This window comes from Physeter macrocephalus, unplaced genomic scaffold, assembly GCF_002837175.3.
Source record: "Physeter macrocephalus isolate SW-GA unplaced genomic scaffold, ASM283717v5 random_128, whole genome shotgun sequence".
NCBI lineage: Eukaryota > Metazoa > Chordata > Mammalia > Artiodactyla > Physeteridae > Physeter > Physeter macrocephalus.
Genome location: NW_021145414.1, coordinates 30,330 through 45,438, shown reverse-complemented (window position 1 = coordinate 45,438; position 15,109 = coordinate 30,330). Strand labels below are relative to the sequence as shown.

The following is a 15,109-nucleotide window of genomic DNA, read 5'->3' as shown; positions in this document are numbered from 1 at the left end:
CTATATGTATCAGGATTACCAAATAACCATTTCTTCTTTTCCAAAAAATTTCAGCTCATGAATAAAGAAGAAATGACAGAATTAAAATACTCCATGTTGCAAACCTTAATGAAACAGAGGACTTAGGTGATAATCAGTCACTGCTAAAACCCCTAGATGATGACAGGGGTTGTATCAGATACAGTTTTTTAAAGTTTAAAAGGGACAGATCAGGCAGAAAACACCTGAATGAACCCAGTGATCATTCTTAACATTACTAAAACAATCAGACATCACATGCCTCCAGATAGGATGCAAAAGGAAATACACAGCACACCTGTGAAATGTTCACACCCCCCCCAAAATTTGCACCTGAATTGGAGCAAGCATCTCAAGCTAATTACCAGTTTAGAGCAAGCACATCAATGAAGCAACATGTTAAATGGTGATATAATCAATAAAATCCAAAATGTAAGAAATTCTTCAACAAATAAATGGCAAGGAGGGAAAACAAATGAGGGAGGAGGAACTATTATTATACATTTGATAGGTTTAAGAGATTATGTTAGCCAAAAGCACTGAGTGGTTCCTAATTCAAATAAACCAACACTTATGAGAAAGTTGGGAAAGTCTGATTGGATATTTGATGATAATAAAGTATTATTACTAAGTTTTTAGACTTTTTTAGATTTTAGGTGAGGTTATATTTGATATTGATTAAATTTGACTTGATAACTGAACAAAAGGCACTAGTTGAATGAATGAGTAAATAAGTGAATGAAGGAAGGAATTAATGTATTAGTTGGCAAATGAAGCTCTAGAAACCTTTCCATCACCAGCCGCCTTCACAGTCTTAATCCTTAGTGTGTCTTTTGCAGGAGGAATGCATCTCTTCCCCTAATATTTGAGCCTTTAAAATGCTTATCAAACTTTGGGGTGTATCACAATCACCAGGGCATCTACTGACATGCAATTGTTTTAGGTCCTACCCCAGAGATTGTGATTAAGAGTATCTGCAGTAGGGCTCAAGTAACTGCATTTTCAGCAAGCTCCCTGTGTGAATCTAATGCAGGAGTCCACAGACCACTGTGAGAAACTCCGGGGAGGGAGCTGGCAGGGTGAGAAGTACCCTGGTGGCCAGTCCTGCTCTCGATCAAGGGCTCTGACATGGGCAAAGGGCACAGGCTGAATGAACTCCTTGTAGGACGTCCCCTTAGCCACTTCCTCCCCGCTCATCTTCTGAAACAGCTGTCCTCCCCCATCCTCCTCCACAAACCATATCCTAAACTAGGAGGCAAAGGGTAGCTGTATGTGGAGATAAACATGGCATTTAGAACAGATTCCAAGTCTTTAAAGAAGCCCCTGTAGATAGCAGGGTAGGGACACAGGCCACCCATTCCTCCCCCTGAGGGGCACCTACCTTGACCTTCTTCTCTGGAGATGAATCCTGACAGCACTGTGTGGAGAAAGAGAAGAGAAAGCCGCTCTCCTCAGGCAGGTCTGCCCAGAGAGAGCTCCACCTCTGCAAAGAGGACCGTTCCCCGCCCCACCCCCAGTGGGGGCCAGGCAGAGACCCCGGGGAGCGGGTGCAGAGCTCACACTCACCCTCGGGGCTGAGGCAGAAGTCAGTGGAGGCCGAGCCGTACTCGTTGTGGATGGTGCATCGATACACGCCACAGTCTACGGGGGACGCCTGCACAATGGCCAGGGCCGCTGGCCCCTCATCCCCTGCACTGCAGAGAGGAGACCCTCTCCGTGAGGCCATCACCATAGCACAGCCCAGGGCCACCCTGTGGTCCTGAGGCTTCGCAGACCCCGCTCTCAGAGAATGCTGTGAGCCCTGTCTCTGAGAGCTCTGGGAAGAGCTGGGCCTGCATCACACAGGTCAGGACTGCACTAGCTGTGTGACTTTGGGCAAGTGACTTAATACCTCTGAGCCTCAATGTTCTCCTCTTCACTATGGGAATACTAGAATCTCCCTCATAGGGTTCTTGTGAGTATTAAATGAGGAGGTAGATCCAAAGTGCTGGGACAATGCCCCCACAGTATTGTTGCTGTAGTTTATTAGGGAGCCAGGTCAGGTGGAGGTGGTACCCAGCTGGCTTACCTCCTGCCCACCTCACCCACTGAGCGCTGATCCTTGGCCCATGTCAAGACTGAGTCACTAAGAATGTTGAAAAACTGGCACCAGAGCTTCAGGCTGCCCGAGGCATCAGGAAACTGCTCCACCCGAATCTTCCGGATCACCTGTGGGGCTGGAAGCAGAGGCACAGTTGAGAGGAACAAGCCACTTCCCCTCCATCGTGTGTCCTCTCTGGCCCTACCCCTGCTTCCCTGGGTGTACTTGGTGGCACAGGCTGAGAGAAAACGGGATTCAAGCCTCCACGCAGCCCCCACTTGGGTCCCACCTGTATCTCTGAGGCTTTTGCCCTGACTTCAAAGAACACATATTGGCTAGAAAGAACATAGTATGGCACCTCCACTCCAGGCCAGGGAGGGCCTCACAGCTGAGGCCACAGACAGCAGTCAAGAGAGGAACTTCAGTTTGCAGCCTAGGCTCCTAAACCTAGGACCCTGCGTTTGAATCCTGTCCATACCACTCTGTACTCGCAGGATAAGTCTGCAAAGAGGCGATTACGGTGGTGATGATGATGATAGAGCTAGGATACTATTGAAGCCAGGCCCTGTGCTGAGTACTTGATTTATTCTATCCCATGTAACCCTCACAATGTTACAAAGTTGGTACTATTTCCAACTCCAAGCAGCCTTTCCAATTCCAAAGCCTGCGGGATTATTACATAAGAATACCCTTTACAGAGGTACGCTAAACCTCTACCAGTTTACCAGGTAACCTGCAGGGTTACCCCAGCAGGGCCCTGCTCCGGGCAGCCCGCTCCTGTGAAGCCGTACCTGTTGCTTACCTTTTAGCAGGTCTTTGGCTCTCCTTGGCTTGGCCGGAGTGCCCTGCTTGCCTTCCTCCAGGGCCAGCTCTGCTTCCAGGTCTCTGGCTCTGGGGCTGGAGCCCAGGGCCCCTGCTGCCGGCTCCTCCTCTGCCCGCGGCACCTCCAGCACGCCTGCCTTTCTGCCCTGAGTAGGGGAGCGTTTCTCCCGCCCTGGAGTCCCCGGGGGCCCAGGTGCAAGGCCCTTCCGGGGCCCCCGGGGGGAACCCGAGGGGCCCTCCCTTTCTTCGGGCTTGGTTGGCTCCCCGTCTCCTGCCGCTCTGACCTTAGGGAGAAACCTCTTCCTCCGGGCCCCCAGAGCCAGTTCCTCAGGCGTAGCTGCAGGGAGATCTGTCAGAGCCTCCCCTGGGATCTCCTCCTCTCGGAAGGGTTCCTGGGCTCTGCTCTCTGCTGACAGCAGTCCCTGCCCAGGGGCTGCCTGCCCACCCATGCGCCCCAGCGGCCCACCCATGCCGCTCTCCTGGGAGGTCGGCAGGAGGCCAGGCCCCTCAAGGGAAACCTCTCCCTCACCCTCACTGGATCCTCCTGAGGCCAGCCCGGGGCCTTCCTCCTCACCTACCACGATGGCAGGGACAGAGAGGGGGCTGGGGCCAGGGCGCCGGGCAGCAGCGAGGGCCTGACGGCCAACCTGCACCTCACGGTCCAGGAGGCCGGTGAGGCGGCGGGAGGTACAGGGGCTCAGCAGCAGGGTCTGCGCGCTCTGCACCAGACGGTTGTTCTCCACACGCTCCAGGATGCGCCGTGACGTCCGGGGACTCAGACCGGCCACTTCCACGGTGGGGGCCAGAGAGGGTGAGGGTGCCTGATCCCCAGCAGCAGCTTCTCCCTGGGCCCCTGGGCCCCCGCCACTCGTCTCTGAGCTGGATAGCTTCAGCAGCAGGAGCAAGTAGCTCTTCAGGGAGTCTATGAGGCCAGGGTCACAGGTCTGGGGGCCTGAAGTCCTCCCTTCCACACTGGGCACCTTGGCGCAGGCCCCCTCAGCGTCTCCTGCCCTGGTTCCTGGCGGGTGACTCCAGCTGGGGGTGCCCGGCCCCAGGTGCAGTGGGGGAGCAGAACTCAGCGAGGCCTGGTCCCCAGAGGGTAGGAAGGCAGCTGTGCTCATGTGCTGAGAAGCTGGGGTGCTGGGCAGCTGCTGCTGTGAGTTATCAGTCAGGCCAGCCCCAGGAAGAGAGGGCAGAGTGGGCGCCTGGGGGCTCAGGCCCGCTGGAGGACAGCCACCCAGATCCACAGGCGGCACTTCTCCTGGCTGTTCCTGCTTGGGGCCCTGGGACAGGCCCTCCTCGGGCTTGTCCTTAACTGGACCCGACTGCTCCGGCCCTCGACATCTCTCTCCTCCCACCTGCTCCAAACTGCCCTCAGGAGGCAGCTGTGCCCCGCGCGTGAGGCCCCCCGCCAGGGGACCCGGCACAGTTTCCTCACGGTTCCCGGAGGCTGTTCCTGCTGCCTCGTCAGATCTGAACATAAAATCAGGTTTGTCTGGGACGGAGAACTCTTCTGGGGTCTGTTCAAAGCATTCAATAATCTGAGGGGACCTAGGATCCTCTGAAGGTGGGTGTTTGGGGGCCCTGGACTGTGGGCTGATACCGGTCATGGATGCCTTCTTGGACCAACATTGCATGGCTGTGGGAATGCTCCCCTCTGACCATATCCCCTTGTCTTCCTTCACCCTTCTGTCTGCCTGTGCCCTCTCCTCTGCCTGGGTCCCCACCTTTCCTTGTGCCATTACGTCCTCCTGGGAATTCCTTCCTGACTCTGACCTCTCACTTTCTTGTGTCACAACATCCCCCCGTGTCTTCCTATCTGCCTGTGTGCTTTGGGTGGTCTGTGTTCCATCTCCCTGCGTCCTCCCACCCACCTGCATCTTCCTATCCACCTCTGTATTCTTCTTGCCTCCAGTGTTCTGATCAGCAGATGCTCTCCTGTCCTCCAGGGTTTCTGTGTCCATGGGCTCGATGATGTCCTGACTTCTGGAGGTGCTGCAACCAGCAGAGACCGTATCAGAGCTGCTGCTGGCCAATGTGGTAGGAGCCATGGCTGCCTGGGACTCCTGGACCTGAGAACACACAGACAGAAGCAAGAACTTAACTACACGTGCCTTAGGATCTCTTTCCAATCCAACATCCCAGCCTCCCCTGACCTCACCCAGAACTGCCATGATGAGAATCCTGCCACCTGGTTTCTCAGGCCTGCTAGGGGTGACAGAGTCCCAAGCCCACCCACCCAATCCCCGATCCCAGAATCTAGACCAGGGAATATCCAGAATCCAGGTCTAGCTCTGGCCCTCCCCACCTCTCCCTGAAGAAATTTTGCCTCTCCTGACAGCCCCTGATCACGTGCTACCCCACCCCTCAACCCTGCCATTCGGAGGAGAGTGTCCTCTCCCTAGGGCCTCCGAGCAGTCAATCTGTCCCTCTCTTGTGGCACTAACTGCCCTGGATAGAATTATGGGTGAAGTGGGAGAGTGCCAAAGGGTCTCCCTGACAGCATCAGGGACAGCATCATCATTAATGCTGAGTGAGTGGTAATTACACAATGCCATCCAGAGAGGGTTAAAGTCATTATGAATGACACCTATGCCAGGAGATCCATGAAACATTATAACATTACCCTTCTGAACACCCGCTATTTGCAAAACACTATGCTAGGCCCCTATTTATGACATATGTATTATCTCACTCCTCACAACAATACCAAATAGTTGCAAGAATCATCTCTATTTTAGAGATAAGAACACTGATGGTCAAAGAAGGAATATGGTTTGTCCATTATCAGATAGTAAGCGGTACAGTTTAGTTGAGAAGCCAGGTGTGTCTAGCTTCAAATCTCATGTTCTTTGTTGTTACACTATATGGTCACACATTTAAATATAATTAAAGGACCTTCTATCTAAACATCCTGGCGTAAAACAGTAAATTGCCTCTTTTCCTGTTGGATATAATCAAAACCAACTAAGTAAACAGGAAAAATCAAAGCAAATTCCATTGTTAGTGGAAATGGAGGCTAATAAAACCTACAGTCTCAAAAAAAAGGCGGGGGGTAAGGATTGCCAAAAGCAGACAGATGAAACTCTTGGAGGTTGCAAGAACTGTAGGGTCATGGAGGACTGGGTGGAAATCAAGCAGAAGACATACAAGGGAGACGTCCAACAGTCAGGAAAAGAACAGTGGAGCAGCCTACCGGAGGCAGATCTCATAAAACATGAGCAAAAATACACGAAAATTGCTAAAAAAAAAAAACAGATTTTGAACATACAATAACTTAAGGAATAGTGTTCCGTGGCCCTGGAGGAAACTACTGGAGAACAAACTTTGGTCAACCAAAAGATGACTAGGGAAACCACAGCAAAAGAATTGATGGTGAATGCTGAATATATATTTAACCATAGAACCAAGACTAAAACTAAAAAAGTTTAGAGTGGCAGATCAGAATGTCAGTGTTTATGCCCTGACAATGCAGAAACGATACAACTAGCACAGAAGGGGAAGGGGGAAGAAGATGACAAGTGGAGCTAAGTGCCTTAATTGTATCAATTATACAAGCCAGGAATCAAAGGTGTGAGTCAAAGCTGAAAACCCAGGTAACAGAAATACAGCATATTCAACTATACAAAGATAGTCACTTAGAAATAAAACTTTGGGATAATAGGAGATAGAAAATGAAAGGGAAAAAATGTAGGGAGGAAGTGGAAGCACAATCACTGCTCATCATAAAAAAGTAAACACACTGACTAAACAGATAAAATTATGGATGATATTACATAAAATTTAAATTATAAATTACTATGTACAAATATTTCTAAGTATCAGAAGAACCACACACAAAACCAAAGCAAACAGAACGTATGAAACCTTAATATGTATTTAATTAAATTATATTTAAATTAAGTATAAAATTTAAAGTTACTTTACTGCATATGGAATTCTGAATGAATGGTATGAATAAGAAAAAAATAGAAGAGTCTGGTGAATAACAGGAGCCATCAAATGTAAGTCTGACTGACCGAAAAATGTTAGTAAAAACACTCCTTCAACTTCTCTGAGAACCAGTAAGACACGAACAGACAAAAACACCTTGGAGCTGGGTTTCCCTGGTGGTGCAGTGGTTAAGAATCCACCTGCCAATGCAGGGGACATGGGTTCGAGCCCTGGTCCAGGAAGATCCCACATGCCACGGAGCAACTAAGCCCGTGCACCACAACTACTGAGCCTGCGCTCTAGAGCCTGCGAGCCACAACTACTGATCCCGTGTGCCACAACTACTGAAGCCCGTGCGCCTAGAGCCCCTGCTCTGCAACAAGAGAAGCCACCGCAATGAGAAGTCCGTGCTCACCGCAAATAGAGAAAAGCCCGTGCACAGCAACAAAGACCCAATGCAGCCAAATATAAAATTTAAAAAATAATTAAAAAAAAAAACTCTGGAGCCAACTAACAGCACTTAGGAATATATTAGAACCTTCTTTTAACTTCTGATATTCTAGGATTAAGAAATATTTTTTTAATATTTATTTATTTATTTATTTGGCTGCACTGGGTCTTAGTTGCGGCATGCGGGATCTTCGTTGCAGCACGCGGGATCTAGTTCCCTGACCAGGGATTGAACCTGGGCCCCCTGCATTGGGAGCGCAGAGTCTTAACCACTGGACCACCAGGGAAGTCCCAGGATTAGAAAATATTAATATGGACATGAGATCTATATATTTACAAAGAAAATGCAGACTTTACACACAAGGCTCATGTGAACAGAACTTTTGATTAAAGCTGTCTTCACTCCCCCTCACCTGCAGACTGATCATTCCCTGAGTCCTACTGAACCTGCTTCTTCAGTATCTCAATATCCATTGCCTTCTCTCTGTCTCCACTGCCAACACCCTAATCTAAGCTGCCAACAATTCTATCTTGCCTGGATTATAGTAAAGCCTCCTAATTGGTATCCTTGACTCTAGTCTTTGCCTCTGCCAAATATGCAGCCCAAGTGATCTTTCTAAAATATAAACCTGGGGACTTCCCTGGTGGCTCAGTGGTTAAGAATCTGCCTGCCAATGCAGGGGACATGGGTTCGACCCCTGGTCCAGGAAGATCCCACATGCCACGGAGCAACTAAGCCCGTGCACCACAACTACTGAGCCTGCGCTCTAGAGCCTGCGAGCCACAACTACTGATCCCGTGTGCCACAACTACTGAAGCCCGTGCGCCTAGAGCCCCTGCTCTGCAACAAGAGAAGCCACCGCAATGAGAAGCCCGTGCTCACCGCAAATAGAGAAAAGCCCGTGCACAGCAACAAAGACCCAATGCAGCCAAATATAAAATTTAAAAAATAATTAAAAAAAAAAACTCTGGAGCCAACTAACAGCACTTAGGAATATATTAGAACCTTCTTTTAACTTCTGATATTCTAGGATTAAGAAATATTTTTTTAATATTTATTTATTTATTTATTTGGCTGCACTGGGTCTTAGTTGCGGCATGCGGGATCTTCGTTGCAGCACGCGGGATCTAGTTCCCTGACCAGGGATTGAACCTGGGCCCCCTGCATTGGGAGCGCAGAGTCTTAACCACTGGACCACCAGGGAAGTCCCAGGATTAGAAAATATTAATATGGACATGAGATCTATATATTTACAAAGAAAATGCAGACTTTACACACAAGGCTCATGTGAACAGAACTTTTGATTAAAGCTGTCTTCACTCCCCCTCACCTGCAGACTGATCATTCCCTGAGTCCTACTGAACCTGCTTCTTCAGTATCTCAATATCCATTGCCTTCTCTCTGTCTCCACTGCCAACACCCTAATCTAAGCTGCCAACAATTCTATCTTGCCTGGATTATAGTAAAGCCTCCTAATTGGTATCCTTGACTCTAGTCTTTGCCTCTGCCAAATATGCAGCCCAAGTGATCTTTCTAAAATATAAACCTGGGGACTTCCCTGGTGGCTCAGTGGTTAAGAATCTGCCTGCCAATGCAGGGGACATGGGTTCGACCCCTGGTCCAGGAAGATCCCACATGCCACGGAGCAACTAAGCCCGTGTGCCACAACTACTGAGCCCACGTGCCACAACTACTGAAGCCTGCGTGCCTAGAGCCCCAGCTCCACAAGAGAAGCCACCGCAATGAGAAGCCCATGCACCACAACAAAGAGTAATGACTGCTCGCTGCAACTAAAGAAAGCCTGTGTGCAGCAACAAAGACCCAACGCAGCCAAAAATAAATAAATTAAAAATAATAATACAAAAATAAAAAAATAAAAAATAAATCTGATTGTGACACTCCCCTCCTTAAAAGCCTCTCAGTAGCTTATCATCACTTACAGGCTAAAGCCTAAAAGCCCTAGCCTAAAAGAGCAAAAAGTTTAAGAATACTCCCTGCCCGGCAGGGTATGGGGAAACAGGCATCAGCATGGCCTCTATGGATAGTAATTTGGCATTATCTAGTAAAACTAAAAATACTTATACTCTTTGACCCAACAGTTCCACTCCTAGGAATTTACCCTATAGATATACTTTCATGTGCATATTGACATATATACAAGGATACTCGTTGCAGCATAGTTTATAATAGCAAAAGACTAGAAATTATCTAAATTACATCAATACAGGATTGATCCAATGAATTATGGTACATCCACACCCCAAATAAATAAAATAAATACCCAAATAAAAAAGCAAGGTATAGGACAGAAAGTATCGTATGCCACTTTTATGTGGAAAATACAGAGACACATATTTGTAAATGTACAGAAGATAGCTCTGGAAGGATGCCCAAGATACCAGTTATGGCAACTTATTTCAGGAAGAGGGATGGGCTGGTGGTGGTAGGGAAAGGGTGAAGATTTAATATTCTCCAAATACTTTTTATACTTTTTGGATTTTATACCATGTGCCTATGACACATATTTAACAAAATCCAATTAAGAATGAAAGTGAATAAGTAAATAGACCCTTGTGTGATCAGTGAGGCCTGTCCTTCAGCAGGGAAGCCAGGTCTGTCTCTCCAGGCTCATCTCTTGGGTCCCTCCATCCAACAACACTAACGTACCATGCTGATTACTGTGCTATTTTATAACCACTTTGTTTTTCTCTGCTGGACATTCTCAGCCTTCTCATTGCTCACCTGGAGAACTCCTTCTTTTCCCTGAAGACCTCACTCAAGTTTCTTCTCGTTTTAGAAGACTTCTGAGTTCCCTGCTCCACCCCCAAAAACGTAAGTGGCTTCTTATCCTATGTATCCATGGCAAATGTACCTAATTCTATTATTATACCCTCATTCTCTGTGGCAGTTATGCACGTGTCACCTGCTAATCTGTGAATTCTTCCCTTTCAAAGAGGGCCCAGCACAGGCCCAGGGTTAGACTTGGTGTGCAATAACTATAAAGACTGACCTCTCTAAACACTATGGGGGGCAGGGGTGTGTGTCTGCATCTGGAACTGTATGGAGAAGTGAGGAGGAATGTCATGTATTTCTTAAAAAACTGTGTGAGCTGGGGTGAACCTATCTGGTTCTCTGTGGGCTTTTTCATTACAAAGAACATTAGCAGTTTTAATTTGCCATCCTGTCTTTCTGTCTTCTCTGTAAAATTTTTGAGATTAAGGAACCAGTCTGAATCACCTTTGCATCCTTCACAGACCGAGGCACATAGGAGGGTCACAGGAATGAGCCACTGAATGGCAAGTACTATGGCTTGTAACCCTCTAAGAGGAGAGAGTGCTGGTTTGGGGCAGCAGGATACAAAGCCAGGGGCTTAACAGGGATGGAGCAGGGAATTGTCAAGGACCTGGAAACTACTTCCTTGATGAAACCCAGACCCAGGGCTCATACTGAGGCTTCATCATCTTTAAATGTTTGGTATAATTTTCCAGTGAAACCATGTGGCCCTAAAGATTTCGGGGAGGAGATTTAAAATTACAAATTCAATTTCCTTAACAGTCATAGCGTTATTCACATTATCTTGTTTCATTTTTACATAAGTTTTGGTAGGTTTTTTTTTTAAGAATTGTTCTATTTCATCTAAGTTGTTGAACTTGTGAGTGCATTTTTTTCCATAATAGTCCTTTATTATCCTTTTAATGCTTGCAGGGGCACTAGTGATATCTCATTTCATTCATTTTTTTTAAAGAGCTTTACTGAGGTATAATTGACAAAACAGTATACATTTAAAGTGTACAACTTGTGTTTTGATATATCTATATACTGTGAAATGATTACCACAATCAAGCTCCTCTTTCGTTCTGAATACAGGTAATTTGTGTCCTCTCTCTCTTTTTTTTTTTCTTTGTGAGTCTTGCTAGAGGTTTATCAATATTATTGATCTTTTCAAATAACAAGATTTTGGTTTAATTTTTTTCCATAGTTTTTCTGTTTTCAATTTCATTTTTTGCTCTTTTCTTTATTACTTTTCCCTTCCTTCTGCTTGCTTTGGGTTAGTTTTGTTCTTCTTTTTCTAGTTTCTCAATATGAGAGCTTAGTGTATTGATTTCAGACCTTCTTTTCTAATATAAATATTTAATGCTATAAATTTTCCTCAAGACACTGATTTAGCAGCATCTAAAATTTTGATATGTTGTACTTTCACTTTCATTCAGTTCAAAATATTTCCCAATTGACCTTAAGACCTTCTTCTCTGACCCATAAAAGTGTGATATTTAATTTAAAAGTGTTTGGAGACTTTCCTATTATCCTCTGTCACTGTTTTCTAGTTTAATTTCATTTTTGTCAGAGAACATACTTTGTATTATTTCAAATATTTTATATTTGTTAAGGTTTGTTTATGACCCAGGATATGATCTATTCTAGTGAATGTTTTATATGCACTTGAAACGAATAAGTATTCTTTTGTTGTTATGTGGAGTATGCTATGTGTCTATTAGATCCAGTTAGTTGATAAAGCTATTCAGTTCTTTTCTGTTCTTACTGATTTTCTGTTTACTAGTTCAATTGGTAATTGAGAGGCATGTTAAAGTCTCCAACTATAATTGTTGATTTGTTTATTTCTCCTTTCAGTTCTGCCAGTTTTTCTTCATTTATTTTGAAGCTCTGGTGTTAGGGGCAAACTCATTTTCATCTTCTTGAATTGATTCTTTTATCATTATGTACTTCACTATTTTTCCCTGGTAATTTTCTTTGCTCTGAAGTCTGCTTTGTCTGATATTAATATGGCCAGTCCAGTTTTCAGTTGATTAGTGTTTGCATTGTATATATTTTCTATTATTTTACTTTTAACCTACCTATATCATTGGAATTGAAGTCAATTTCTTTTAAAAAGCATAGAGTTGGGAATTTTTTTTTTAATCCAGTCTCACAATCTCTGTCTTTTACTTCATGTGTTTAGACCACTTATATTTAATATAATTATTTATACGTTTGAGCTTACATCAATTATTTTATTATTTGTTTTCTATTTGTTCCGTCTGTTATTTCTTCCTGTTTCCCCTTTCCAGTTTTCTTGTAGATTATTTGAAAATTTTTAGTATTCCACTTTAATTTACATATTGTGATGTTTACTATATTTCTTTGTATTTTAATTATTGTTCTAGGGCTTACACTTAACTTCCCACAGTCTACTTAGAGTCAACATCTTACCACTGCAAGTGAAATGTAGTAATCTTACTACAACATAGGTCCCTTTACCCTCTCCCTCTTTATATGTTACATTTACATACATTAAAAACTTTAGCAGGCAATGTTATAATCTGTACTTTTTACCTTCAAACATTTTTTAAAGAATTCAAGAAGACCGCACATTGAAACGAAGAGTAGCCCCTGCTCACTGCAACTAGAGAAAGCCTGCCCGCAGCAATGAAGACCCAACGCAGCCAAATAAATAATTTAAAAAAAATTTTTTTAAACAGAATTCAAGAAGAGAAGAATAATCTATTATGTTTACCCAGGTATTTACAAGATTCCTTGTATCATTTCCCTTTGTCTGAAAAATTTACTTTAGCAATTCTTTTAGAACAGGTCTGCTAGCAATGTATTCTCTTAGTTTCCCTTTACCTTGGAATGTCTTTATTTCACCTTCAATACTAAAAGATATGTTTGCTGAATGCAGAATTATAGATTGAAAAGCATTTTCTTTCAGCAGTTAAAAAATATTATTTCACTTCCTTTTTAACCTCCATTGTTTCTGATGAGAAATCTGCAGTCATTCGAGTTACTGTTCCCCTATAAATAGTGTGTCATTTTCTCTCTGACTACTTTCAAGATTTTATTGCTGTTGTTGTCTTCAGTTCTCAGCAATTTGACTATGTTGTTCCCTGGCATGGAACTCTGTGGGTGTTTCTTATTTGGGGTTTGCTGAACTTCTTGATCTGTAAGTTTGTGGGGGGTTTTTTTGCCAAATTTGGGAAGTTTTCGGCCATTATTTCTTCATATATTTTCTCTGCACCATACTCTCTTCTCTCCTTCTGGGTATCCAATGACATGAATGTTAGACATTTTGATATTGCACCACAGATCCTTGAAGCTCTGTTCATGTCTTTTTCTCTCTGTTATTCAGATTGAATACTTTTGATTGACCTATCTTCAAAGTGCACTGACCTTTTCCCTGTTGTCCTCATTCTGCTGTTGTACCCAACAAGCAAGTCTTTTTTATTTCAATTATTTTATTTTTCAGTTCTAAAATGAACAATTTTTTCTTTATATCTTGTATTTCTTTGCCAAAACTTTCTATCTTTCCACTTATTTCCAGAGTGTTCAACCTTACTTTTTGTCACTGCTTTAAAGTCAGATAATTGCAACATATCTGCTCTCTTGACATTGGCATTCTTTAACTGCCTTTTCCCATGCAAGTTGAGATTTTCCTGATTTTCTCATATGCCAAATAATACTTATTATATCCAGCACATTTTGAATATTATGAGATTCTGGTTCTTACATAAATCCTATAGAGAATGTTAATATTTTTGTCTTAGCAGACAATCTACTTGGTTGTGTTCAGGCTGCAAGTTCCATTCAACATTCTGAGGTTGTAGTTTCAATGTCAGTTCCATTTTCAAAGTCTTTGCAGTGCTATTCAGATCTGTCCTGTGTGTGTGCCACCCAGTGGCCAGTCTGGGACTTGGATGATGGTCTCAGTTCTTTTTGATACAATGTTCAGAACCAGATCCATGCATGAACAGCTTGAGAATAAGCCCAGGAATCTATAAACAGCTTATGAAGTCACTTTCCCAAACTTCTTCCTGTGCATGATCTACCCTTTACTTTCTGGGTCCCTAGGATTCCCTTTTCCAGTCCTCCCTCAAAGTTTTAGACCCCTGTGGCCTCTGCTACTGTCACTACCAGGAGATTCCTCTCCTATTCCTCAAGCCTGTTCAAAAGGGCTTCTCCTAAAGCTCTCTCTGTTCATCCTGATGCTTATTTCTGATTTTCTGATTGCATTAAGACCAGGCCAGGGACTACTAGATTTTTTTAAGGGTAAATACTGCTGAATCAGTGGTACTTAATTCTGGTCTTATTCCTCAGTCTGTCTGCTACTATTTGCTTATCAAAGTCATCAAGTAGGGCGTCCCTGGTGGTGCAGTGGTTAAGAATCTGCCTGCCAATGCAGGGGACATGGGTTCGAGCCCTGGTCAGGGAAGATTCCACATGCGGTGGAGCAATGAATCCCCTGGGCCACAACTACTGAACCTGCGCTCTAGAGCCTGTGTGCCACAACTACTGAGGCTGCGCTCTGGAGCCAGCAAGCCACAACTACTGAAGCCCGCACACCTAGAGCCTGTGCTCTGCAACAAGAGAAGCCACCGCAATGAGAAGCCCACACACTGCAACAAAGAGTAGCCCCCGCTCACCACAAGGAGACCCGCACAGCAACAAAGACCCAACACAGCCAAAAATAAATACATAAAATAAATATATTTTTTAAAAAAAGTCATCAAGTAGCTGCACCATGCATTTGGCCCAAGACTTTAGTTGCATTCAGTGGGAGATACAGGGTGGATGGTGTTTACTCCATCTTATCCAGAACTGGAACTACCATAACCACGATAACTAATTTAACATTTGTTACTGTATTTTCTAGTTCTGGATTTCTAGTTGGTTCATTTTAAAGTCTTTGCCACTTTTTACACCTTCTAGTTCTCTGCTGAAATCTTCAATTCTGCCTTTTTATCTTCTTGAATATAGAATGTATAGTTTTATAGTTCATGTCTGATAATTCCAAAAGTTGGAATATATTGTCT

At 44.4% G+C, this 15,109-nt stretch overlaps 1 protein-coding gene and 2 non-coding genes across 16 annotated transcripts in view; all 3 read right to left on the bottom strand.

Moving 5' to 3' along the window:
• ALPK3 (alpha kinase 3) overlaps positions 1 to 15,109 on the bottom strand; it is an 89,205-nt gene that overhangs the window by 46,933 nt on the left and 27,163 nt on the right. For all 14 annotated transcript variants that reach the window (XM_055082445.1, XM_055082449.1, XM_055082454.1 and 11 more), the window contains exons 6-9: positions 2,901 to 4,992; positions 2,087 to 2,234; positions 1,585 to 1,712; positions 1,400 to 1,435 (exon numbers count right to left, since the gene is read on the bottom strand). In XM_055082445.1, the coding sequence (XP_054938420.1) occupies positions 1,400 to 1,435; positions 1,585 to 1,712; positions 2,087 to 2,234; positions 2,901 to 4,992 (2,404 nt within the window). The remainder of the gene's footprint in view (positions 1 to 1,399; positions 1,436 to 1,584; positions 1,713 to 2,086; positions 2,235 to 2,900; positions 4,993 to 15,109) is intronic.
• TRNAG-CCC (transfer RNA glycine (anticodon CCC)) lies at positions 7,518 to 7,590 on the bottom strand. Its single transcript has one exon. It is a non-coding gene; the product is annotated as a tRNA-Gly (tRNA).
• Positions 8,436 to 8,508, bottom strand: TRNAG-CCC (transfer RNA glycine (anticodon CCC)). Its single transcript has one exon. It is a non-coding gene; the product is annotated as a tRNA-Gly (tRNA).